The following is a 27,213-nucleotide window of genomic DNA, read 5'->3' as shown; positions in this document are numbered from 1 at the left end:
AGTCTAGCGTCATGGATCTGTACATTGAAATATGAAACTATGCTTGTCGGGAATTTAATGCTTTTTTAAATAATTTAAATTAAATAATTATATGATTTCGTTAAAAATCTATTTGTCGTAATCTTGAGATTGAGAAAAGGGGGATTTATTTCTTTTTAAAATCGACACCTACGGGTATAGTATAGAAAATATAGTGGTCAATGAAGTGAGTTTAAATCATGAATTTTTATATTTAAATCTCGGGGAGGCAAAAAATACTCTTGATTTCTTCCCAAATTCCCGAGCCCTATACGGTAGAGTTATTCGATAGTTGATAGGAGATAATAGGTGCGATGAAACTAGTTGAAGTATGTGTAAGCTGATCCAAACACCACCCCGTTCTATTTTAATTTTAAAAAAAAATCGAATGGACAATAATCATCACTAGACAGTCTTCAAAGTTTAGGTGAGAAGATGAAGAGTGACTGGTTGTGGAAATCTTTTGAGAAGACCCTTTTGACTTGTTGGAGCCAAGCACAGCTACCTTTCACTTGTAATAAAAGAACATAATTATAAACCTAATCTTGCCCCCACTAGTTGGGATCAATTGTTCAACATATTAACCATTTTACCACAAGTTTTCAGCAATAATTGTCTTTGATGCAGTTGTCTAACCATTTTAATGTCTCCTATAACACGTCCAACATCTTTTCTTAATAGCAATGATGTACGAGCAAGCTTGGGAATACCTCAATTAGTCTACTGATACCGGCTACCTTCTGTCAACACAAGTATCAAGCAATTCTATCCACCGCACATGTATTAGATAATTCTAGCCCGGGCATGTGCACCTTGTTACATGCGGTGTCACGAGACACCGCTTCGTTGAATTTTTTTGCTAGATATGTATAAGAAAAATGAAAATATTTTGAGGATAAATATAAAATTGACACCGCTTATCATTATAGTAATTTGTTCATTGGTCCACTTGTTCAAATTGTGATACCATTTATGAAATATAAACAAATGGTGAGAAATTAAATCATTTACATACCGGGCCACATTCAATATATGACAATCTACACATCTCCTTCTTGATTTGAATGACTTGTGATCGGCTACTCCTTGAATTGTTCTCTGCACAAAAATCATCAAACATTAAAAAAAAAAAAATGAAGCTAAATTCATCTAATAAATCTCTTATTCTTTCAATATTAAAGCGGCATTCCAAAGAGACCTCTTAACTTTATACTGCATTTCAGTGTCAGAATCTTTCATGAACTATACTATTGTTACTACTCTAGCCAATGCCCCTGTGCGTTATGCAATACTACAACAAACAACAACATACCCAGTATACTTCCACAATTGGGGTCTGGTGAGGGTAGTGTATATGCAGACCTTACCCCAACCTCGTGGAGGTAGAGATGTTTCCGAGTACCCTCGGCTCAAGGACAAAATGAAAAGGAGCAGTAACAACATCGATATATAAACAGCAGCGTTATGCAGTACTGAATTGTACAAACTACTACAAGAAGCTTGAAGCTAGAATAGGGACCTTGTAAAGGAGAAGGAAGAAGAATGTGAAATTGCGATCCAGCAGAAACATTCTACAGCAATTTCCATTGCGCAAAGGAATTCTTTCAGCTTAACAGTAACATGATAGCATTGTCTAACCATAGAACATACTACTATAAGCTAAGAGTTAGATAGTAGAATAGCAACATTAACAATTCTCCTTGTACATAGAGCAGTTAAAATACTAGTAAATGTGTAGCTGCCTACTAGTACATCCTTGAACATCCAAAAGAACTTAAGTTACCCGCCTACGCTAATATTCTCAAAGATCTCCTGAACATCAGCAGCTGTAACTGGCTTTGATGAATCAAAGGATGCCTGTCAAGGAAACATGGATGATCAAAAGCTATATTATTATCTAAAATAAATGGGACATGCCAGTTAAACAGTAATAGTGAGAGACAAGGGAAAAGAGGATCTCCTTCATCCAATATCCATTTAGATACCATTTAAACCAGTGCAACAACGAGAAGTGGTTCTAGTTTCGCATCTCCTTCAACTAATATTCGTTTAGATAGTTGTACCACCATAGGCGACAACTAATCTCAATTTGCAGGCTCGGTCACCTTCTCATATCCTATTTGAAAGAGTGCTTACTTTGAACTTTAAGATTTCAGATTCCACGGATTAACTCCAATTACAGTTAAGATTTAAGAAATGCCAGTATACAAACTTTTCTTGTTCATGGGGAGTTAAACATGCAAAATTGCCGATAAGACACATGAAAACAAACTAGCTCTTTACATAGTTAACCAAAATATGGAATGAGTTATTCAACACAGTTGACATGAGCATATTTGGTGTCTTTATCACATTTATCTGACAGACACAAAAATGCTCCTAGATGTGTCTTCCTTCTAGCTGACGGCAAATAATTGTTCCAAACTCAACAAGATATGATAAACCAGATTTATACTAATTATATTTACATAAACATTTGTTAGCCTGTTCTTTTCTGATTAGTATACAGGAACAAATCAAAATATTTCATGTACCTAATCTTTTTGGATGAGAAAGACCGGAGCAGAATTCAATGTAACTTACACTAATTTCAGTATTCAGTTCCTGGCAATATCAGTTTTACTTCGTTTTCTGGGTAATCCAGGATTATGTGAGGGCCATTGGCAAGAACACATTCCGCTGCTGCCACAGTGCCACCCCCCTTCAGTTTCTATCTTATCTGGTGCTACTGTTGGGTCGATTATCATAATTCAACTTGCATCAATGCTTTTTAAGAGCAACAAGGAGAAAAGAGAATCAGCGTTCAAAATAAAGAGTATAAGCAGAAAATGCACAAAACATTCACTTTCAAAACAAGACCATTCCTCTGTTAGTGAGTCCAGCTGAACTATTCAATAACATCTCGAGAAAGCCCAATGGCCTCATCATTATCAACAACAACAACAACCCAATGGGATCCCACAAGTGGAATCTGAGGAGGATAACGTGTACGCAGACCTTACCCCTACCCTGGAGAGCAAAGAAGTTGTTTCCGAAAATCCCTCGGCTCGTGAGGAAGAACAGAGCAACTAAACAACAACAAGGCCAGGAAAATAATATCAACAATGTAAGGGCCGGAGAAAATAAATGGAAGAAAGCAGTAGCAATAGCAATAGCAATAGCAAAAGTAATAGCCACAAGTAGTAACAAGACGGGGTACTAGAAAACCGAAGCGGAAGATAGTACTAAAATAACCCTAATACTGGCATTCTAAGAATCGAAGACAATGTACTAGTCAGCTAGCTCTAATAAACCTGAAACATATCAGAAAACACACGACGGCCTATTACCCTTCTACCCTAATATTCGACCTACATACCCTTCTATCAAGGGCCATGTCATCGGTAAGCTGAAGTCGCGCCATGTCCTGCCTTATCACTTATGCCCAGTACTTCTTAGACCGCCTTCTACCTCTTCTCCTACCTGCCAGCGCCAGCCGTTCACACCTCCTCACTAGGGCATCTAAGCTTCTCCTTCTCACATGCCCTAACCATCTAAGCCTCGCTTCACGCATCTTATCTTCCATAGGGGCCACACCCATTTTCTCCTGAATAACCTCATTCCTAATCTTGTCCAACCTAGTGTGCCCGCACATCCATCACAAAATCCTCATTTCGGCTACGTTCATCTTCTGGATATGATAGTTCTTAACTCGCCAACATTCTGCCCATACAGCATAGACGGTCCAACCGCCGCCTTATAAAACCAACCCTTAAGTTTTGGTGGCACATTCTTGTCACACAGAACGTCGGATGCTAGCCTACATTTCATCCACCCCGCCCCTATACGATGTGTGACATCCTCGTCAATCTCCCCGTCCCCTTAGATAGCTGACCCGAGATACTTGAAACTTTCTCTCTTGGGGATGACTTGTGAATCAAGCCTCGCGTCTATATTTGCTCCCCCTAACACTACGTTGAACTTGCATTCCAGGTGCTCCGTCTTTGTCTTGCTCAACTTGAAACCCTTATACTCTAAGGTCTGTCGCCAAACCTCCAACTTTTCGTTGACACCGCCTCGCGTCTCATCAATCAGCACTATGTCGTCAGCGAATAACATACATCATGGCACCTCCCCTTGAATATGAAGCGTCAGCGTATCTATCGCCAAAGTAAATAAGAACGGGCTGAGCGTAGATCCTTGGTGTAACCCCATCCCAACCGGAAAATGTTCCGAGTCTCCTCCCACTGTCCTCACCCGAGTCTTAGTTCCATCATATATGAACACCTCTAGCCTCCAAGCATCTCCAAAGGACCTCCCGAGGGACCTTGTCGTACGCTTTCTCTAGGTCAATTAACACCATATGCAAATCTTTCTTCCTATCCCTATATTGTTCCACCAACCTCCTAACAATATGGATGGCTTTCGTAGTCGAACGTCCCAGCATGAAACAGAACTGGTTCTCGGAAATAGACATCGTCTTTCTAACCCTCGCTTCTACCACCCTCTCCCACACTTTTATAGTGTGACTAAGCAACTTGATACCCCTATAATTGTTACAATTTTGGTAATTGTTACAATTTTGGATATCTACTTTGTTCTTATACAACGGGATCATCGTACTCCACCTCCACTCCTCGGGCATCTTCTTCGTCCTAAAAATAGCGTTAAATAACCCAGTTAGCCACTCCAATCTAGCCCTACCCGCATACCTCCAAAATTCAACTGGGATCTTATTTGGCCCGGTCGCTCTTCCCCTGCTCATCTTACGCACCGCTCCCGCAACCTCCTCGAGACTAAAGCGCCTACAGTACCCAAAATCACAATGGCTCTCAGATTGCTCCAAATCGCCCAGCACAATGCTCCTATCCCCCTTCATTCGGGAGTTCATGGAAGTAAGTCTGCCACCTTCGCTTGATTTGTGCCTCCTCCATTAAAACTTTGTCGTTCTCGTCTTTGATGCACCTCACTTGGTCCAGATCACGAGCCTTCCTCTCCCTCGCCTTAGCCAGCCAAAACAACTTTATGCCCGCCTTTGTCCCCCAATTCTTCATACAAACGAGCAAAAGTTGTTGTCTTAACCTCCGTGACTGCTAACTTCGCCTCCTTCTCAGCCTTCTTATACCCTTCTCTGATGTTCCTCTTCTACTCCTCGCTCGTGCTCTCTATTAATTTCAAATATGCTACTTTCTTGGCTTCTACTTTCCTTTGGACCTCTTCATTCCACCACCAATCTCATTTGTGGCCTCCAGCGTAACCTTTAGAGACCCCTAACACCTCTCTCGCAGCCTCCCTAATACAGTCCGATGTCCTCGTCCACATACTACTCGCGTCCCCGCTACTCCTCCATGCCCCTATAGCCAACTTCTCTTGCAACTCCTAAGCCTTGTCCTTAGTCAGAGCTCCCAACCTGATCTTCGGTCGACCACACCCAACTCTTTTCTTCCTCTTCAGCACGATGTCTAGGTCCACCACCAAAAGCCTATGCTGGGTCGTGAGGTTCTCATTCGGAATAACCTTACAATCAGTACACAGACCTTTATCACACCTCCAGAGAAGGAGATAGTCGACTTGGGTCTTGGCCGTCGTGCTCTTGAAGGTAACCAAGTGCTCCTCTTTCTTCAGAAAACTCGAGTTTGCTATCACCAAATCAAACGCCTTAGCGAAATCCAACAGCGACGTACCTCCTCCGTTTCTGACCCCAAAGCCAAAGCCGCCATACACCTCATCATAGCCCCCAGCAGACCTACTAATATGCCCATTAAAATCCCCTACTATGAATATCCTTTCAGTGGGCGGAATATCATGCACAACCTCATCCAAACCTTCCCAAAAACGCCTTTTAACCTCCTCATCCAGGCCCACTTGGGGCGCGTAAGCGCTAATAACATTCAAAGTACGCCCTCCAACCACTAATTTAATAGCCATCAGCCTATCATTCACCCGCCTAACCTCTACCACTAGCTCCCTGGGATATTTGTCCACCAATATGCCCACTCCGTTCCTACCCATCTTACATCCTAGAGTGCCACAGTTTAAACTCATCCGCCTCCCGCGCCTTAGACCCTACCCACCTAGTCTCTTGGACACAAGTTATATTAATCTTTCTCTTCTGGAGAATCTTAGCTAATTCTATAGATTTCCCTGTCAAAGTCTCTATGTTCCAAGATCCAATTCTCAACCTAATAGTTCCCTTATGTCCCTTACCGCCCAATGGCCTCATCAACCTTTTTATATCCTCTTGGCGCAAAAAAAAACTGAGAGTTCGAGATTTTAATTTAAACTCTAGCTGAATTGGTTGAGAAAGGAAGACATGGTAGTGCTTACAAGGTCAAAGTTGAGGTAACATCGGTCAATAGGATTAAGAGTTTGTTAATTTCAAAGGATGATCCAGGTCAAAGTTAATGTCACATCGGCCACAAGGATTAAGAGTTAGGCGATTTCAAAGGATGATTCAAGAAGAGGATGCAACAGAAACATCAAAATGAAGAACCTCAAACATTGCCTTGTTGCTTTTACTATTCCAAGCAAGAGAAGCTAACAATTAAACTAATACAAGCAGAATGGCAGTCCGTTCAAGCATCTCCATCATATATTTATTCTTTGTATGAAACTCATTTTACCTTGTAATAAATCAATTCCCACTTGGACTTAAGCCCTTAAAAATAACTCTGAAACACATTTATTGAAGCAGAGTAATAGAAGCATCTTACACCCTCTTTCTGTTCTATAGACAGCTAGAATATGGTTACATCTCCTACTTTTGTGTTTCAGTTAGCATATCAATTGCAAATTGCATGGTGATTGCACATCAATATTATTAGATCATGAACGGTTTCCGGTAGGAAACTTGAGAACAAGGACAATACTGATATAGAAAGAGGTTTCGAGGCTGTAATTCATTCCAACACAACATACCATGAAGCAAGGAACAATAACAACTAATGGGAGTACCTTGTCCAATTATATGGATAATAAGAAAGATAAATCAATCAAGTCTGAAGGTAAATGGCACGTTTAGATGTTTTAAAAGAACTTGACTTTTAGGGTAAATAAAACATATAGCATAAGAGTAAATAAAGAAAGATGACTCACTCAACACAAAGTTGGTGTGACCCAAAGTGGCAGACAAACACGACTGAGGGAAATACCCTCGTAATGCGACTGGAAACTTCCATCTGCTAAGTTGAACACCCCCATGTCCGAGCCGCCTCCTTCTTCAAACTACGTGTGCTCAATCAAACAATTATCTGTAAAATAAATATGATTGCGCTTGATTCCTGGAAATTGAGAAGCTTGGACCGAAAGAGAAGCATTAGCGCTCTGAAAAAAAGCTTTGTCCCCTAAATCCCTGGTCTCAATCATTTTGCCAACAGCTAAATCTACCTGGAAAACTTGAATATTTGTTGTCCGATATGTCCACTTCACACTATCTGTGGCATAGATGGGCGTCAATGGAATCCTGTCACGATCATCCTCGACTCTCTTTATTACATAATATAGCGTAACTACAAATAATGATCCTAATGATTCTAGGATGTAACACTCCGCATCTGGATTCCGTGGTAACTTTGCTACGAAATGACTTTTAGCAGTCCAGAGCCAGCAACACCACAAACATAGACACAGCCGCTATAAGCAACCGTGTAAAAGAGGCCATCAAAATATACCACATCACTAACATGTTGGAAAGAGGTTCCATTCCTAATCCTGGTCCATAGTAAATCTCCTGGTCTCCAAAAACTGAGGAATCGGTTGGGTCCCTCAATGACCATGAGAACATAGTCAGATGTCTGAGAAGGATTAGCTAAGAGAACTGCTTTCATGATAAAGGTCCATGGTTCATCAGTGTCGTTGAGTTCATAATAATCTTCAGTGGTATTTTGATGGGGCAATTCGATCTGAACACCAGAGAAGGGATGTAACAGACTGATTTCACCCTCGTCTTTTCCAACTGTGATAAGCCATCCCATAGACTCCACACATCGTTTTCCACTGGCTCCTGGAATCCGCTTCTTCAAAATCATGCCATTATAGAGACTGAAGAATTTTCTACAGGTGTTATCATCCTCCTCCTCAGCTAACATCAGCCACGGAATCCTAGGCAAGTCACTGTTAAAATTGGCCTTGGTGGCCACATAGTGCCACGATTTGCAGACCATGCCGAAATTAAGGTAGTCTTCAATCAAATTTAAACGTCTAACTACTAGAACCAGCAGATCATGTTGAAGGTCCGACCAATCAGCCACATCTTGCAGTTCCGCCACACAACAACAACAACAACCCAGTGAGATCCCACAAGTGGGGTTTGGGGAGGGTAGTGTGTACGCAGACCTTACCCCTACTCCGGAGGAGTAGAGAGGTTGTTTCCGGTAGACCCTCGGCACAAGATTGCAGTTCCGCCATATTATCACAAACTCTGTAAACAGAGTTTGGCATGAATTTCACTTTTGGTGTAGTTACAGTTCTAAATTTCAAACACGACATCTAAGGCAAATAGATACTCCCTTCGTTTCAATTTATATGACATGTTTCACTTATTAATCCGTTTCAGAAAGAGTGACACATTTATATATTTGGAAACAATTTAACACTTTTTATTTTATCCAATTTATCCTTAATGAGAAATTTTTATAGTCATCCAAATTGAGGGCCCCGCAAAAGCTTTACCTTCTAATAGACCATAAGTTTCAAAAATTTCTTTTATTTTTTTCTTAAACTTTGTGCTAAGTCAAACTAACTCTCGTAAATTGAAACGGAGGGAGTAAATGAGAGAAATACACAATTAGAAAATACGAGTAATCGTCATTGTACATCAGTATATGACGCCAGTAAACAAACACCTATCAGTGGAAGCAAACAACTAAATGAATCATTAATTGAATCCATAAAGTAGGGTTTAATTAGCGACCTCGTTAACACAAAATTTTTCTATAACATTCAAATATGCACGAGACAGCATATGCAAGTACAATTAGATTTTCAGAAATTAAATTTTCTCACCCTTTTTTCGAACAGCTTCGCCGGCGGCCACCAAATGGGACACTTCTCAGGCTGAAAATCTCAGCCTATAAATAATGAGAGGAGAAGAGGGAAATTAGAGGGAAAAAAAGGAGAAGAAGATGGACTTGGGTTTGTAGTTGAATTGTTTTTCAAATCCCTAAAAAAGAGTGAAAAAGAATTGGCGCTGGGTTGAGACTTGTGTTTGAGCGACCTATGACAAATAAAAATATTTATAGCGAAATTTGAAGGTTTCGCACAAATTAATTGAAAATTTTAGACCATAATCTAATAATTAAACTACTTATAGAAAATATTAGTCTAAAGTTGTCAGCAAACACTAGCTCAAATTGCTATAGGCCAAATATAATTAAAATAAAATAGAAAAGAACAGTAGCTCCAATTCTCCATTTTCCAATTCTGTAACACGTGAATCATATTTATAACCCGTTTGGCCAAACTCGAAAAATTAACTTATTTTGAGAATTATTTTTTTCAAAAATACTTTTGGTGAGAAGCAGTTTGTGTTTGGCTAATTAATTTAAAAAGTACTTCTAAGTATCAATTAGTGTTTTGCCAAACTTTTAAAAAGTGTTTCTAAGTGTATTTTTTTCAAAAGTGTTTCAGGGAAGAAACTACTTTTTTTTTGCTTCTCCTCAGAAACACTTTTTTTTCTCCTAAAAGCTTGGCCAAATACTTCAAATTTGAAAAAAAAGTACTTTTTTTGAAAAAAAAATGTGCTTTTTAATTTGGAAAAACTTGGCTAAACGGGCTATTAATACATAGAAAGGATTACAAAGATAGACAAAATATAAACACCGACCTAAAAAGGGATTATTTGTGCACTTTCTGCCTTTTAAGTTGGCTAAACCCCAGGGCAATAACGTAGGGTTTTAGAGAGGAGAATCATAATTTTCATGCAGAGAGAAAAATGAGGAGATCACCAGCGGTACTAACTACTTAGTGCAAAGAGTAGAACATTTCTCATAGCAAATCAAAACTTACATGGTTATGCATTTCTTCCTAGGGTACTACTCAGTAATCGTTCATCTGAATATAATGTGTTCAATGCTAAAAATTTTAAAAATTAAATTTATAGGATTTAAATTTTGGATCCGTATTGGTTCTAACGACAACAATGAAAAGGTTGAGGAAATAGATATGGAGGACGATGACGTGAGTGAGTATTCAAGACATATTTATATACTCTGTTTATGGTATGCATAATGCACCTGAGAATTCCTATGCTTTGTGGGATTTGGTGAAGCATATTGGAGAAAAGAAGGCTGGAATCTTGTTTGTGTTGGTTTTAGCTAAAAAATGGTGTGAATGAGAAATGGACCGAGGAAAAAATAAAATTTTGAACTTTCCACCTTTACAAAGGAACGTTGTCTTATATTAGACGAAGAAAAGATATTTGGAGGGTTTATATACAATTGCACGTCTTCTATCTCTTAAAAAGTTGAGAAGAAATCAAGCATCGCATCGTCGTTGTTACCTTGGCGGCTTCATGCTTAACACATTATTCATATATTTTTAATATTGGGTCGGGGAAAGACTGCATTTGAGAACTTCAATAAGTTTGATGATTTCGAATATCTTCCGGATGCTACAACATACTACAACTTAAACATTAGAGTTTTTTGTAGGCTTTCAACTTATGACAAATCGAAAATTGAAATTTACAAAGATTTGGTCAACTGCTAGATAAAGAAGTCAATGCTGAGTTATAAATCACATTTGTAAAAATGCTACTTATAAATCGTTCATGCAATGCGACCTATTTGGTAAATATCTAATTATAAATCAATTTGCATTTGACAAATGATCATAAAAGAAGCAAATGCATTTCTGAAGCCCTTTATGTCTTACAGTTAACTGTTTTTATTATCTCGATTTTCTATTTCTGTGGCCCTTTTATTTCTTACAAATTATTAACTATTTAATTGTCTCGTTAATATGATACAACAAAAGATAGTAAAATGATTATACCGATGGTAAAGAGTACAATTGGATGTCTATAAAGGCTTAGATCGGTGAACTTTATTCAATTCAATTTTCAAATTAGAGAAGCATAATTGTATTTATTTTCTAATATTGTGGATTGTACCAGTAGCATTGCTCCTCTAAGAGAAACTATTTAAGAGGTTCCCTTGAAAGAATAGTTACTTTAATTTGTTCAGTATAAAAGCCAAGCTTTTCCGAAATCAATTTTTATGTTATGTTATAATATATGTTCTCTATAACATCCAAAAATATTTGAAACAAACGAGGCTGTTGTAGAGAGATTTGACTTTACTACAAAAAAGCTCCTTTCTTGGAGCTAGAACAGGAACTTTGTAAAGGGGTAATAAGATGAACGAGAAATTTTGATCCAATAGAAACTTTCTAGCATAAAGGAGTTCTTTGAGCTTAACAACATGATCGTACTCTCACTATAGGTAAGACAATATGATAAAGCTAAACTTAGATAGTAAAGCACACTAAGAATTCCCCTTGGTACATATATAGAGCAGTTAAAATTGCTAGTACATGATTCAGTGTTGAGCAGCAAAACTAACTACACTCGATGTGCAGTTGCAAAGCTACTTTTCTTGAACATTCAAAATAACTTAAGTCATACGCCTGCGCTTCTGGGCAAGATTCTCAAAAATCTTATGAACGTCAGCAGATGTAACTGGCTTTGATGGATCGAAGGATGCCTGTCAAGGAAATATAAAGGTAAAAGAATGCTCGAGAGCTATATCCCGATTAATTGGGAAATACCAGTTAAACAGTATCAGATAGGGATGAGGGACATACCAGGTAGGTACCGATCTCGTCTTTAAGGTCAGCAATGCCAGTCAAAACCTCCATTTTCCCAACGTGGCCCAGTTTATTAAGCATCTCAGCACTAAGTTCTTGCTCATGTTGAGCTCTCTTCTGCTTTGCCATTTTCTCATATTCTGCAATTGTATCCTCTCTTTCAAGTAAGAAGGCAAGCCCTTTCTGTTTGTAGAATTCTGTGCAATTTGGACACCTACAGAGAATTTCTCTCCAGTCGTTAGAAAGGAACATTGGCTTGCTTTTCTCAAGGCGAATTGGAGCTTCTAACAAGTTCAGTCCAAGGACACATTTGGTACTAGGACCAGCAATTTGGTTACACTGATTCAGAATTGTGTTTGTTGCAACATTTTCTCCAACAACAGCCTTCCCGGTGAAGTCTTTTTTAGGACTATCCTCAGTTACAGGAGTCTCAATTGAGGAACTTCCACTGTTAAGCTCCTCAGAAGATCCCACAGTCGAGGGTGCATCTTCAACCACCTCCTTGTCCTTCGAAGAGTTTGTAGCAGTGTGCTGCTGAACCGGTGCATATATAGAATGAGGATATAGCTTTAGAAAAGAACAAATAGCTGCGCATCCCTGGCAGATTAAATCCTCAAATTGAGGCTCCCCATTTTCATCCCTTGGAACCTGTAATAAAAGCACAACGATTAGTAGCTTCTTTTAACTAATGAGTCATAAGAGGTAAATTGCAACCAACTTACAGATAAGGAAACAAGTAATGCATTAGACATAAGGAAGCATCTGATCTCATGACTGATAGGGTATACATCCTTCGTGATGGACAAGAATCAAGGAAATAATATGAATGAATACAACATTTTTCAGAAGCTACAATCGACGAAACATCTCAAACTAACTCAGTTTCATAAATCATGAAGTTATCTCACATAAAAAAGAGAGTTGAAAATGATGAGCAAAAGTTAAGCAAGAAGAACAAGGGCCACCAACCATATCAGAGGACTCAAGACCAAGATGCTCCTCATGAAACCAGTCCTCACAGATACAGCATTGGAGATTCTCCAATTGGTCTTCAACATCAGGATCAGGATATGGCCGGCAACATGTGCAGTATGAACCTTTGAAATTGTGATTATATGAATTCTCCGTGTTTTCAACATCTTTGCTAGCGTCAAGCTTGCAGAAGAATTCCCCGAACTTTGAATTTCCACAGTCACACCTAAAGTTTCTCTTCGTCCAAAGTTCCAAAATCTTGTTGAACCAACATTCCGAAAATTAAGATTAATATATCTCAATGTAAAAAGTGAGATAGTTAAATTATCACCAGATAGAAGAAAAATATGAAGCAGCACCATAGTACTCAATTAGAAATCTTGCGACTGAAGTAGATAACATTTCTTCAACACATTAGAGTCATGGCTTCACGAAAATATTACAACATTGCCACACAGTTCATCTTTGAAAATAAAAATCTTAAGTTAAATTCAAAAACATAACAGCTTTATTTCACCAGCCTATGTACACTAGAGTGACAAAACCAAGCAGCAAGTTGGATTAAACAAAGATAACATTAGAGTATAACGCATCCGCTGAAGTACACCAGCGACCTCCCAGATATAGCGTGCAAAAATCATAAACTGCTACTGTATGACAAGATATCCTCATTCTTTACATTTTAAAGGACAGAATGGCGACATGGGTATTCAACATTTTCCCAGGTAGTCCCGGGTTTTCAGAATATAAGCAGAAAAAATTTACCATCAGCAGCCTGAGATCATTATTCACCTAATCATTTATGGTAAGCAGGAAAAAGGCAAGTCCTTAGATTAGTGAATACCTCATGACCATCATGGCAAGAAAGGCTACAAGCTGTGCAAACCCCAGCGTTCCCATCTGGTGTGCATGTCAAACAAGAAAAAATAGCTTGTCTCTTCATATAACCTTTACTATAGGTGCACTCCTTGCCTTCATCACCACCTAAGACCAGATCCGCCTCCTACTCCAAGATGATTTATCCCCAAAATAAAAAATCAAGCATATACTGGGATAAAATAACAGTCAAATTCAAAACAGCACGATCAACTAACATTTCAAACATTTCGTAATAGATTAAGGTTCATATCTTTCTGAATAATAAATGCTCTTTAGGGGGGGAAAAGGGGGTTCAACCTGTACATATTTGGCCCCAAAAAACCACACCACCCCCACCCCACACAAAAGGAAAACCCATGCTAATTTGATGCTACCGCAAGCCATTATCTTATCACGGGATTAATGGTACTTGAGAAAATCAACAGTAGTACATGCAAATGAACAAATCACGTTTAGCCAGTTAAAAACGCTTTAAGTGAAATTATGAATATAGAAAGCATTTAGTATAAAATAAGAGAGTACAAATTAGAGCTGCAGTGTTTTTAAAAACAACGAAGAATGAAAATACTCCCAATGATTCTATAAATAAGTACGAGTATATTCAGGATTTGAGCAAATTTCCTTCTAAAAATCCTTTAAGGAAGCACTGAACGTACACTCCACCACTGTAATCAATTATTTCAAAGTTCCAATTCACTGCTTAAATTTGACAGTGAATAGCCATTATGTAGCACAGCTCCTGATGCCATATTTATCTTCTTATGTAGCACAGCTCCTGATGCCATATTTATCTTCTAAAAAATAATTATTATCCAGTTTTCAGTAGGTCTAGTGAGGAAACTATGAAAGTCGCAAGGACACTAACTCACCCGCTAAATGTCTGAAGAAAGACCTCAAAAGTCACCATGTGATTATACAAGATAGAGTAGCTTTCTCATCTATCTGGCGGAGCCAGAATTTTCACTAAGGGAATTCAAAATATAAAGCAGTAAATACACTAAAAAAGCCAAAGGAATTCATCATCTACTATATATATAAAAAGAAAATAATCTTAACCTTGTATATACAGTGTATACAGTGTAATTTCCAGTGAATGGGGTTCGGATGAACCCGCTTCTGCCACCCTAGCTCCCCCATGAGTCACACAGACATAAGAATAGAATAATTAGCTAAGGCTCCTGCCTATACATTCATCATCATCTACACGTCAAACTCGATCTGGTTGTGATCAGCTATATGAACCATTTCTATCATTCTACTTTGTTTTCAATATTAAAAAGATTAATCACAATTTGAATGTTCTTACAATGGCCGAATAGCCTTACCAACACCCTCTTACTTTATCCAAGCTTGAGATTAGCAATACCTACCTATAAATTATATTAACTTATTAAAATTTATATTTGCTCTAGCACCTATCTCAAATTTACATGTAAAGTGCACTTAAACATCTATTTATCTAACTCTTCACAGTCAAAGTCTTTATGCAATTTATGCATGGAAATGAAAGAAAATTAACCCAAATTGCACGTTCAAACCTTAGTTTTCCTTAGTTAGTATGGCATATGGATCTAAGGTCTCAAAAAGTCAGAAAGTATGACTATCATAAAGGATGCACAATATACAATCATCAACTCTATTTCCAATGCAAAAGAAACTACCCACCTAGCATCAGATGAGGTCAACTCCGAAACATCATGCTAATAAGATGTGCTCCACACAAACTACTGATTGAATTCATCTCAACACCCATATGCTCAAATTTCAGACTAATGGTAATGGAATTCAAGCAATGATTAAGCTTATACAAGACTCCGTTTAACATAATGAAAAAAAAAACTGAGTAGAAGACATAAACCCACAAAAGACTCAACTTTATAGAATAACATCTTGTGATGCACACTACTATCAATCAACAAATCGGTCAATTAAGTCTCAATACCCAAATTAGGTGGCGTCGGATAGATAAATTGAAGTCTCAATCCCAAATTACTATGAGGAATTATCATACTCTTACTATCCTTTACAATGTGTATATCTCATGTAAATTCAGCAAATGAATAAATGCAGAGGCGGATCCGGGATCTAAATTTGATGGGTTAAACCATCAAAATTTTAGGTTCGGGATAATATTTGTCGAAATTTTGTTGTTTTTCACATATACATCTACATCCAACACTGAATAAATGTGTATCTGACTTCGAACTCTACAAATCAAAAGAAGTTGAACATGATTCTACTAACCAAAATGGGCGGAGCCGGGTGGCGAAAGGGGCCAAATCCGCTTCGCCGGAAAATTACATTGCTTATACACAAGGTAAAAAATAATTTTATGTATAAATATTAGCCGGTGAATCCCCTTGATTTAGTCACACTTTTTTACTTTTTTTATTTTCTGAATCCCCTTGGTGAAAATACTGGCTTCACCACTGCTAACCCAATTGATTTAGTTTTTGTTCTATTAAGTATAACATATAGATACAACGATTGCAATATAACAAGTTAAATGGTATAAGAATACAGAATATCAATATTTTGCAAAGTGAAATTACCAGCTCCTGCTCTTCGAGATCTTCGAGATACTCATTAATCGAAACAGTCTGATCACCTTCCTCTTCAAATGCATCAGCCATAATCAAAACCTAAATTAATCTAACAAAAAAGCCACAAATCAAACTAAATTAAACAGCAAAAACACCGTTGGAAAACCCTAGGGCACACGAAACCCTAATTTCGTGAAGAAGAAGAAAGGTGTCTACAGGCAACGATCAGTGGAATCCGTGAAAATACTATTAGTATCCATGGGGAAATTGAAGAGAATACGCAACGAATAGCTATTGCTCTGTAAAAATTAGGTTAGGGTTTTATTTCGAGGCAAAAAGGGCTGTAAGGACATTTTCCCGCCATTTTGAGCTACATTGATTTTTTTCCACTAAATATAAATTCATGGTATGGTGGGCGTTGTAAGTCTGGATTCTTCTAGAGAATGATACATACAAGCTGAGAAAAATAGGATAATTTATTTAAATTAAACCAACCAATGAATATATGATATATGTTTTTTCATTTATAAATTCATTGTTTTACCACAAGGTTAAATTATTTTTATTTTGTATAAACATTTTTATCAAATATTAATGTCCTTAATCAACTGCAAATGTAAAGTTTTGAGCCAGCATTATATAGTAACCTGAGTACGTACCTAATCTTTCGTCACAATAAACTTGTGTGCCCGTTAAAGGTGAATTTAAGATTTTAAATCAATAAATTTGACAAATCGATGATATTTAATACTCCATTCTTTTTTTGATAAATTGAAATCCAGTGCATTACAATACAAGATACACACATACATAGCTCAAAATGACATTTGCTGCCTTCAAAATTGCATTTGCTTGTATTGTCATTCGTCGATTAGACCTTTGTTTAGCCGTAAAACGGTACAGTTAAATTTATACGTGATTTCTAGACAAGTAAATTAATTTGATCCTAAAATAATAAAATAATTGAAGAATTATGCAAGACTTAGCCTTGAGATGGAGACGAAATAACAGAAATAGCAGTTTCGGGAATAGGGTTTTCGGGCACAACAATAATGAAACCAAAAGGCAAGAAGATAAGATTGTATTAAACTTTGAATAGAATGTTGCATGAGTTTGTCCAAAAAATTTCCTTTTACAATGATAATTGAGCTCACCGTTTATAGCTACGTTTAGGGAAGGAGGTCATAGGATCGTGCCCCTCTTTAATGTCAATTATGAGGGTCGTTGATAAAGATGTAATGGTGAATATTAATGCCAAATTTCTTGTAACGGGCAATCGTTCTTAATGCCACGGAATATTCTCTATTAAATGTTACTCGGTGAAGAGTATTCATCTGTAAGACCCTATAAAATTTTACCTAAGACCCGGAGTTTCGTGGTGCCGAAGTAGGCTTATGTGTTGGCGATTGTAGAGATTCTTCGCTGCGAGCTTGCGAACCGCGGTTCGGATTTTTTGGGTTGAACACTGCGTTGGGGAGTTGAAGAAAATTTTTGAAAATGCAGGGCATTTCTGCGGTCGCAGAACGGATATGCGAACCGCAGATCAAGGCAGAAAACTGGGGCAAAATTTTGGACCATTATGTGGCCCATTATGCGGGCCGCATAACTCATCGTAGACCCAACATGGAATTTTTCGGAGGGGAGTTGTGCGGCGCATTGTGCGATCGCAGAATTGGTCTGCGGACCGCAGACTGATCGCAAAGTGGGACAAAATTGCCCAGTTCCGGAGAGTCATTATGCGGCCCATTTTGCGGACCGCATAAGTATTATGAGGTCGCATATGCGACCGCAGATTTGTGACGGGGCTCTTATTTTTCTACTTTTTGAACCCGACCCCATTCTTATAAAACACCCTTGGAGATCATTTTAAAAGGGAAAAATATATATTCCTAGAGAGAGGGAGTGACATAGAGTGAGAGGGGAAGTTCCTAAGCTCATCATCCATCAATTCTTGCTCGAGTTGAAGAATTTGTAAGGAGAATTCACTAGGTCTCCATCCTAGAGGTAAGGTTCTACTTCATAGCCCTTAATTTCGTGATCTTAATTGTAAATATGTAATAAGCCAAGCAATTTTTGGGTGTAGGAGTTGTTTATTTTATATTCATGTACCATCTAGGGTAGTGGGAAGATTATTGAGCTCTTTTGGATGAACTTTGGGTAGTGGGGTGAAAGAATCTACCATAGGAGGGCCTTGAAACTTTAATGCACACCTAGTGTTTGATAAAATGCATAAGTGAGCTCGAACTATGAACTCCTTCCTAATTTGTGTTCAATTTTGCTATTTCTCTAAATAGATCAAAGTGGCTAGGATTTTCGGAACATTGTAGTAAATTAAAAAGCTCGAGGCGAGGTATGTTGGCTAAACTTCTCTCTTATAATTGAATTTCCACGATGTTCTAGTAAGTCCCGAGTTGTCTATTACGAATTAACTTTTATGAATAAATTTGGTGTCGAAAGATGTATTTATATGAATATGTTCAAAATGTGTTCCTGAATATTATTATCATGTTATATTATTTTTCGGGAGCGGGTTCAAAGTATGAGTATGTATTAAAATATCGTGACCTTAAGTCAAGCCCAAATGAAGACGATCATATCAAATTGTGTAAGAAATCACATGTGCCAAAGACCCTAAATTGCTCAAATGTATGCTTAAAGTCTTGGATAGAAATATTTGTTGTTGACAATCCGTGTTTATGTTTAAAAGTGGAATAGTGAGCATGAATTATGAAGTACGGCCAATGTGCCGAGAATGATATTACGTTATGGCCAATGATGCCAATAAAATGAATGACATATAAAAGAATATGAACTGAGTGGTAAATACTTTTGATAATAAATGCCTTGGGAATATCTTTTAGCCACCGAGGAAGGGTAGTTTAACGATCCGGCCGGTCATTTTGAGTATTACAACCCCATTTCTCCATTTACTTCTCAATTTGTGTTTTATATTTGTTATATGACTTACCGGGGTAATTAGTTCGGGTCCGGTGAGGTCTTGGAATGAATTGGAACACTTAATTCCAAAGTTTAAAACTTAAGTTGAAAAGTTTGGCTGGATGTCGACCTATGTGTAAAGTTTTTATGATTTCAATAGCTCCGAATGGTGATTTTGGACTTAGGAGCGTGTCCGAAAAATTATTTGAAAGCCTGTAGCTAAATTAGGCTTGAAATGGCTAAAATAGAAATTTAAGTTTGGAAGTTTGACCGGGGAGTGGACTTTTTTATATCGGGGTCGAAATCCGATTCTGAAAATTTGAATAGGTTTGTTATATCATTTATGACCTGTGCGCAAAATCTGGGGTCAATCGGACTTGATTTGATAGGTTTCGGCATCAAATATAGAAGTTAAAATTTCTTAGTTTTATTAAACTTGAATTGGGGTATGATTCATATTTTTAGCGTTGTTTGATGTGATTTGAGGCTTCGACTAAGTTCGTATGATATTTTAGGACTTGTTGGTGTATTTGGTTGAGGTCCCGGGGGGCTCGGGTGAGTTTCAAATGGTTAACGGATCAAATTTGGACTTATTGGCGAAAAAGTGCATTTATGCGGTCCATTATGCGACCGCATAATCACTCTGCGGGCTGCATAATAGCCGCAGAAGTGAGCAGGAGAGGGCCATTCTGGAAGCAGCTATGCGGTCGACTATGAGACCGCATAACTGTTATGCAGTGCAATTTTGGTGCATAACTGTTAACCATGATCATCTTCCTAATTTTGGTGCAATTTGTTATATTTTTAAAATAGATTGAAGTTGCTAAGAATCCGGAACATTTAGAGTGTAAGGAAGCTCAAGTGAGGTATGTTGGCTAAACTCTTCTTTTAGAATTGAATCCCACGATATTCATGTAAATTATGTAAGTTCCGAGTGATTCATTATGAAACTGGCTATTCCGAGTAAGATTGGGTTGAAAGATATATGTTCAATAAGCATCCCAAATGCTTTATTCATGTTATGTTACCAATTGAGGATATGTTAAAATATGGGCTGTGCATTAATAATGTTTTGACTTTAAGTCAAGTTCAAATGTTAGCTATTATGCCAACTTTTGTGAAATATCTCTATGTGCCTTAGACTCTAAATTGCTCACATGTGTACTACACACCTTGATTTGAATAGTATTTATTGTTGATGATGATAATGATATTCGAAATTGATAAGGTGAGCATGAAATACTGAATATGGCCAACGTGCCTAGAATGATCTTATAATTATGGCCACTAGTGCCAATGAAATGAAAAGATTTGAAAGTAATATGAAATGCAATGATTGATATAAAAAGGTTGATGTCTCAAATAAGACAGCCTAGCCGGTCGGGTCGTGATCGGACACTATGTCGCACACATGGTGGTGATTGTGCTGGAAATTGTAATTGAAATTGTGATTGTGGTCGATGTCCTTAATGGATAGCCTAGCCGATCGGGTCGTGATCGGACTCCGTATTAAAGACGGTGGTATTGATATTGAGAGAAATTATGGTTGATGTCTCTAATGAGATAGCCTGGCAGATCGGGTCGTGATCGGACTCCGTGCTAAGAGTACGGTGGTACTGGTTTTGTGAATAATGGTATTGTGGACAATGGTCTATCGATACTAAAAATCTACCAATGTGAGATATGGAAATTAATTTGAATATTGTCTTGATCCTAAATTAAGGTTTGATGTTGATTAAAGCTTCCGTTGATATTATGATAATCTTGTTCGTATTATTTGTCATTCTATTGATAGGGTGTTTAGTTATACATACTAGTGCTATTCGACGGTACTAACATCCCTTTTGCCGGGGGCGCTGCATCTTTAAATGGATACAGGTGGTTCCACAGCAGGAGATATTGATCAGTGATAGCAGTACACCTTCTTCCCAGCTGACTTGGTGAGCCCCACTTCACCCGGGGTCATGTATCTTTTGTACTTTGTGTATTCGGTTTGAGGTATAGCCGGGGCCTTGTTGCCGGCATTATCATTGTACTCTTCTTTATCTATAGAGGCTCCGTAGACATAGTGTGGGTTGTGTATTGGTGCTGAGGAAAAACAAACTATGTTATGTTGTGGTTGTATTACTTGTCCATTTGAGACTTTAAAAATGATGAAACTATTAGAAATGAATTGGTATTGTATACATGAACACATTTTTGTCTAATTAATGAAAATATGTATTATCTCTATTCGTGGATGAGTTTGCGTAGAATGAAATCTAACAGGCTTGCTCGGTCGGGTTCACTCGGTTGAGCGCCGGTCGCGCTCCTCGGTTTTGGGGCGTGACAATTTTGGTATCAGAGCCTAGGGTTTTAATGTGTCCTAGGATGTCTCGGAGCCGTGTCTAGTAGAGTCCTTATTATTGGTGTGTTGTCGACCACATCTATAATTAGGATGCTACATGGGAATTTAGGAATAATACCCTTCTTTCATGTTCTTGATAGTGCAATAAAGTTGGTTGTAAGATTGTTCCTCCTTTAATTCCTGAGTTGCTCTAATTTTCAGTACATGGCACCTAAGAAGAAGGCAAGAACTGGCCAAAGAGCCAATGTCACCCCAGGAGTGACAGTTGATCCTATAATTGATGATGCGGGTGAGCACCCGAGGAGTGAGAATATTCCTCTAGTTACTACACTGCCTGACTCTACTACAACTGATCAGACCACACCTGTCCCTACACCTACTGAAGGTGCAACAGTTCCTCCAACTGATATACCAGTTCCACCTCCAGTTCCAGCTTCCTATTCTGGTGTTTCTGATGTTGATCTTAGGGGAGCCATAGAGATGTTGACTCAAATAGTGGTTTCCCAGACCTAGAGGTCATATGTTGTACCCACTTCTTCCAGTCAACTAGGGGATTCTACTAGTTCCAGGGTGAACAGGTTTCTCCAGTTAGATCCTCCAGTGTTCACGGGTACTAACCCAGAGGAAGATCCCCAGGATTTCATTGATGAGATGCACAAGACTCACAGAGTTATGCGTGCTACTGAAACAGAGGCAGTGGAATTGGCCTCCTACCGCCTGAAAGAGGTGGCATATTCTTGGTTTGAACTATGGGAGGAGTCCCGTGAAGAAGGGAGCCCTCCTACGAGGTGGGGTGAGTTTACTGATGCCTTCATTAATCATTTCTTGCCTACTGAGTCTAAGGCAGCCCATGTTGCTGAGTTTGAGAACTTGAGGCAAGGTAGCTTAAGTGTGTGGGATTACCATATGAGATTCGTGTACCTGTCTAAGTATGCTATTTACATGCTGCCCACTATGGAGGCTATAGTGTGCCGATTTGTACAGGGCCTTAGTCCCTTGGTAATTAATAAGGCTGCTACAGCTGCCTTGAATTCTGATATGAACTATGAAAAGATGGTGGCATTTGCTTAAGCCACAGAGACCGACAAATTAAGGAACATAATGGAGCGAGAGGGTAGTAATAAGGCCCGGTCTACGAGCAACTTTGGTGGTTCTTCGAGTGGTGGCAAGTCAACATTCAGAGGAGGGTCGTCAGGGCCATCACAGTCCTTTGCTCAGTCTTCGGCTAGTGCACCGCCATCAGGGCCTAGTCAGCAGCAACAGTGGAGCCGTTTCAGGCTCAGTCAGGGCAACATGGGCTCATATCAGCAGGGTCGTCATGGTGGTAGATTCTAGCAGCAGAGGAGGCCCCCATGTCCTCGTTGTGGAAAGATGCACCTAGAGGCCAATTCGCAAGGCAAAGGCATAGTGGAATAATGAATTACACTGTTTGGGGTAAGTACCACTTCTAAACTTGGTTCTAAGGGTATGAATCCCTGAATTTGATGTTATATAAATTGTTTGGAGGTGACGCACACGATAGGTGACGAGCGTGTGGATGTGCACCGTAGAAATTGTGACTTGAATAAATCCTGTGAAGTTGTAAAATTAAAGAATCATGTTATTATTCGCACATCCTTCACGTGTTAGGAAATTGAGCTGAGACTCGTATTAAAGATCATGATTTGTCTACGTGCCGATATTTTGGGACCCACAGGGTCGTGGTGCTGTCGAATTTAATTGCGTTAAAATGTATATTTCATAATCAATCATGTTCATAAATGTGAGGATATTTATGAGATCGAGGATGCCCGCACAGCAGCAGGCCATGTCGGCTTTATATATATTATTATTATTATTATTATTATTATTATTATCATTATTATTATTATTATATAGGCTTTATTATTATATGGATCGTGGCTGCCCGCCTGCAGCAGGCCATATCAGCTTTATTATTATACGGATCGGAACTGTCCGCCTGCAGTATGCCATATCGGCTTTATATCACGCTTGGGCTGAAGGAGCCCCTCCGGAGTTTGTACACACCCCAGTGAGCATAGATGATTATATATTCAGGATGGACTTTCGAGGGCATAGACTTGCCTTACTTATTTATATTGTGATGAATTTCCCTGGACATGGATCTCGTCCGTATCAGTTACATCTGAGGATAAATTACCCTAGAACTGGATTGGCCTTATACGGTACTGAGTGACTGACTGTCAGTCGATGTGTATATATATATATATACGGGATGGAATATCCCTGGGCTGAATTGGCCATAAACAGTAATCAGTAACCGAATGATTAGTGACCAGTAGTACATGAGGTCATTCCACTAAGATGTCATGTTCCTCATATCATGCAATATTGATCTATTTTATTTGTATTGAGTTTAACTGTTGAACTTGAAAGCATGCCTACATTTATATACCATTATTTATATAGTGGACTGTACCTGCGGAGCTCGTCACTACTTTCAGCCCAGAGGTTAGTCTTGTTACTTATTAAGTTGGTTGTACTCATATTACACTCTGCACCTCGTGTGTAGATCCATGTGCTTTCAGACACGGCGACTGTTAGATTTCAGAGTGCTATCAACTGGAGACTATCAAGGTAGTTGTCTAGCGTCCGCTTACCTTGACTCTCTTTCTCTCAGTTATTGTACGGTTCTATACTTTCGGACAGTGTTTTTTATCAGTTAGACTTTGTATTCATTTAGATGCTCCTCATGTACTTAGTGACACAAAGTTTTGGGAGTGTTTTGTATCTGAAATTTGTGAGGTTTTCTATTAAACCCAAATATTATGTTTCAAATTAAAAAGATATTGTGTTTCATTGAGGTTGTCGACTTGCCTAGTATTGAGATAGGCGCCATCACGACAAGTATGATTTTGGGTCGTGACAAGTTGGTATCAGAGCCTAGGTTACATAGGTCTCACGAGTCATGAGCAGGTTTAGTAGAGTTTTGCGGATCGGTACAGAGACGTTTGTACTTATCTTCGAGAGGCTACCGGACCCTTAGGAAAAATTTTAGTTTCTTGTATTCTGTCGTGCGAATTATTGATTCCGAAAACTAAATTTCTGTTATCCTATTCTCTTACAGATGGCGAGGACACATACTACCGGATCAGACGATCATCCACCAGTGCCACCAGTTAGGGCCATGAGAGGCTGAGGTGTAGCTCGTATAGTAGATGGAGCAGCACCTGTAGCACCACCAGTTGCTCCAGGAGCAGATTCCAGATATAGCTGAGCCGACAGGACCAGCTCAGGCACCAGCTGTGCCCATGGAGGCTTTGGCTGAGATATTGATAGTTTGCACTGACCTTGCTCGGGTGGTTTCGGCTCAGGCCGCACCTGCCACTTCTCTGGCCGGGGGAGGTACTCATACCCCTGTTGTCCGTACTCCAGATCAGGTAGTGCAGGGACTTAAGATACCAGAGGTACTACCAGCCCAGCCAGTTGCAGCTGCTCAGGCCCCGGTAGTCCCCGTTATGGCAGATGATGAGCAGAGGAGACTTGAGAGATTTGGGAGGCTTCAACCTCCATCATTTAGTGATGAGTCAGAAGATGCTCACGGGTTTCTGGATAAGTGCCAACGTATGCTTCAGACAGCGGGTATTCTGGAGACCAGTAGGGTCTCATTCACTACTTTTTAGTTTTCTGGGGCTGCCTTCAGATGGTGGGAGGCTTATGAGAGGCGCAGGCCGGTCGGTGCAGCACCACTTACATGGCATGAGTTCTCTGTCCTCTTTTTGGAGAAGTTCATGCCGCAATCTCGCAGGGAAGAGCTGTGCAGACAGTTTGAGCAGCTTTGGCAGGATGGCATGTCTGTGACCCAGTACGAGATGAGGTTTTTTGAGTTGGCTTGTCATGCAGTTTAGTTGGTTCCCACTGATAGAGAAAGGATTATGAGGTTCATTGATGGCCTCACGTATCAGCTGCGATTGCTTATGACTAGGGAGAGGTTATCTAGTGCCACTTTTGATGAGGTGGTTGACATTGCTGGCAGATAGAAGTGGTCTGTATCCAGGAGTGTGGTGAGAAGGAGGCCAAGAGGCCTCGAGGTTCGGGCGGTTCTGGTGGGGTACCTTCTGGAGGGAAGTCCTACCGCATCAGGGGTCACCATTACAGGCATGCTCAGACGGGTCGTCCAGTTCACCGCGGTGCATCATCCAGCCATGGTTCATATAGTTCTCATCAGGGTCAGTCATCTCTCAGTGCCCTGCCAGCCAGAGTACGCCCCGTGCTCCTTTAGTTCAGGGATCATTTGTACAAGGTTCTTCTGGTAGTTATTCTGGTTCTCGAGGCCCGCCTCAGAACTCGTCACCATTTTTCGAGAGGGATTGCTATGAGTGTGAAAAGTTGGGTCATGTGAGGAAATATTGCCCCCGCCTTTCGCGAGGTCCAGTTCAGTAGAGGAGTCAGGATACTACTTCTGCACTAATTGCTCCACCACCCGCCCAGCCAGCTCGGGGTGGGGCTCAGTCAGCTAGGGGTCGCCCAAGAGGGGAAGGCCGATCAGGTGGTGGTCAGGCCCGATTCTATGCTTTTCCTGCCAGGCCAGGTGTTGTTGCTTCAGATGCAGTGATCATAGGTATTGTCTTAGTGTGCCACATAGAAGCTTTTATATTATTTGACCCTGATTCCACTTATTTGTATGTATCATCGCACTTTACACATTATTTGGATATGCCCCGTGAGTCCTTAGTTTCACTTGTTCGTGTATCTATGCTGGTGGGCGATACTATTATTGTTGACCGTGTGTATCAGTTGTGTGTGGTAACTATTGGGGGACTGGAGACTTGAGTTGATCTCTTATTGCTTAGTATGGTTGATTTCGATGTAATCTTGGGTATGGATTGGTTGTCTCCATGTCATGTTATTCTGGACTGTCACACAAAAACCGTAACGTTGGCGATGCCGGGTTTGTCGAAGGTCGAATGGAGAGGTTCTCTAGATTATGTTCCCAACAGGGTAATTTCTTATTTGAAGGCCCAACGTATGGTTGGGAAAGGGTGTTTTTCATATTTGGCAGTTGTAAGAGATGTTGATGCAGACACTCCTACTATTGATTCTGTACCGGTAGTGTGAGACTTTCCGGATGTATTTCCTGCAGACCTGCCGAGTATGCCACCCGAAAGGGATATTGATTTTTGTATTGACTTGGTGCCGGGCACTCGGCCCATTTCTATTCCTCTGTATCTTATGTCACCAGCTGAATTGAAAGAATTGAAAGAGCAACTTCAAGAACTTCTTGATAAGCAGTTTATTAGGCCAAGTGTGTCGCATTGGGGTGCACCAGTTCTGTTTGTGAAAAAGAAACATGGTACTTTGCGGATGTGCATCGACTACAGGCAGTTGAACAAAGTTACAATCAAGAATAAATATCCTTTCCCGTGTATTAATGATTTATTTTGACCAGCTTTATGGAGCGAGGGTATTCTCTAAAATTGATTTGAGATCTGGGTATCACCAGTTAAAAATTCGGGACTCGGATATTCTAAAGACGACATTCAGTACCCGTTATGGCCAGTATGAATTTCTCGTGATGTCTTTTGGCTAACCAACGCCCCAACAACATTTATGCACTTGATGAATAGTGTATTCCAGCCATATCTTGATTTGTTTATTGTAGTATTTATTGATGATATCCTGGTGTACTCACGTAGCCAAGAAGAACATGCACAACATTTGAGTATTGTACTAAAAAGATTGAGGGAGGAGAAACTTTATGCCAAATTATCC

The 27,213-nt window shown here is 39.4% G+C and overlaps 2 protein-coding genes and 1 long non-coding RNA gene across 3 annotated transcripts; all 3 read right to left on the bottom strand.

Moving 5' to 3' along the window:
- Window positions 1-914: 914 nt before the first annotated feature.
- On the bottom strand, window positions 915-9,290 carry LOC107824604 (uncharacterized). The gene is made up of 4 exons (XR_001656887.2): window positions 9,001-9,290; window positions 2,602-2,784; window positions 1,538-1,875; window positions 915-1,116 (listed from the first exon to the last, which is right to left on the bottom strand). It is a non-coding gene; the product is annotated as an uncharacterized LOC107824604 (long non-coding RNA).
- On the bottom strand, window positions 7,254-8,806 carry LOC142177583 (putative F-box protein At4g22660). The gene is made up of 2 exons (XM_075246763.1): window positions 8,794-8,806; window positions 7,254-8,416 (listed from the first exon to the last, which is right to left on the bottom strand). Exons 1-2 carry the CDS (start codon window positions 8,804-8,806, stop codon window positions 7,572-7,574), a joined length of 858 nt encoding a protein of 285 aa, XP_075102864.1. The 3' UTR covers window positions 7,254-7,571.
- Window positions 9,291-11,364: 2,074 nt separating the features above from the next.
- On the bottom strand, window positions 11,365-16,605 carry LOC107824603 (uncharacterized). Its single transcript, XM_016651404.2, has 5 exons — window positions 16,206-16,605; window positions 13,619-13,777; window positions 12,772-13,032; window positions 11,800-12,450; window positions 11,365-11,699 (listed from the first exon to the last, which is right to left on the bottom strand). Exons 1-5 carry the CDS (start codon window positions 16,284-16,286, stop codon window positions 11,610-11,612), a joined length of 1,242 nt encoding a protein of 413 aa, XP_016506890.2. The 5' UTR covers window positions 16,287-16,605; the 3' UTR covers window positions 11,365-11,609.
- Window positions 16,606-27,213: the final 10,608 nt, after the last annotated feature.

This window comes from Nicotiana tabacum, chromosome 23 (assembly GCF_000715075.1).
Source record: "Nicotiana tabacum cultivar K326 chromosome 23, ASM71507v2, whole genome shotgun sequence".
Taxonomy (NCBI): Eukaryota; Viridiplantae; Streptophyta; class Magnoliopsida; order Solanales; family Solanaceae; genus Nicotiana; species Nicotiana tabacum.
Note: the sequence above shows the minus strand (reverse complement) of the source record. Positions and strands in the feature narration are given on the sequence as shown.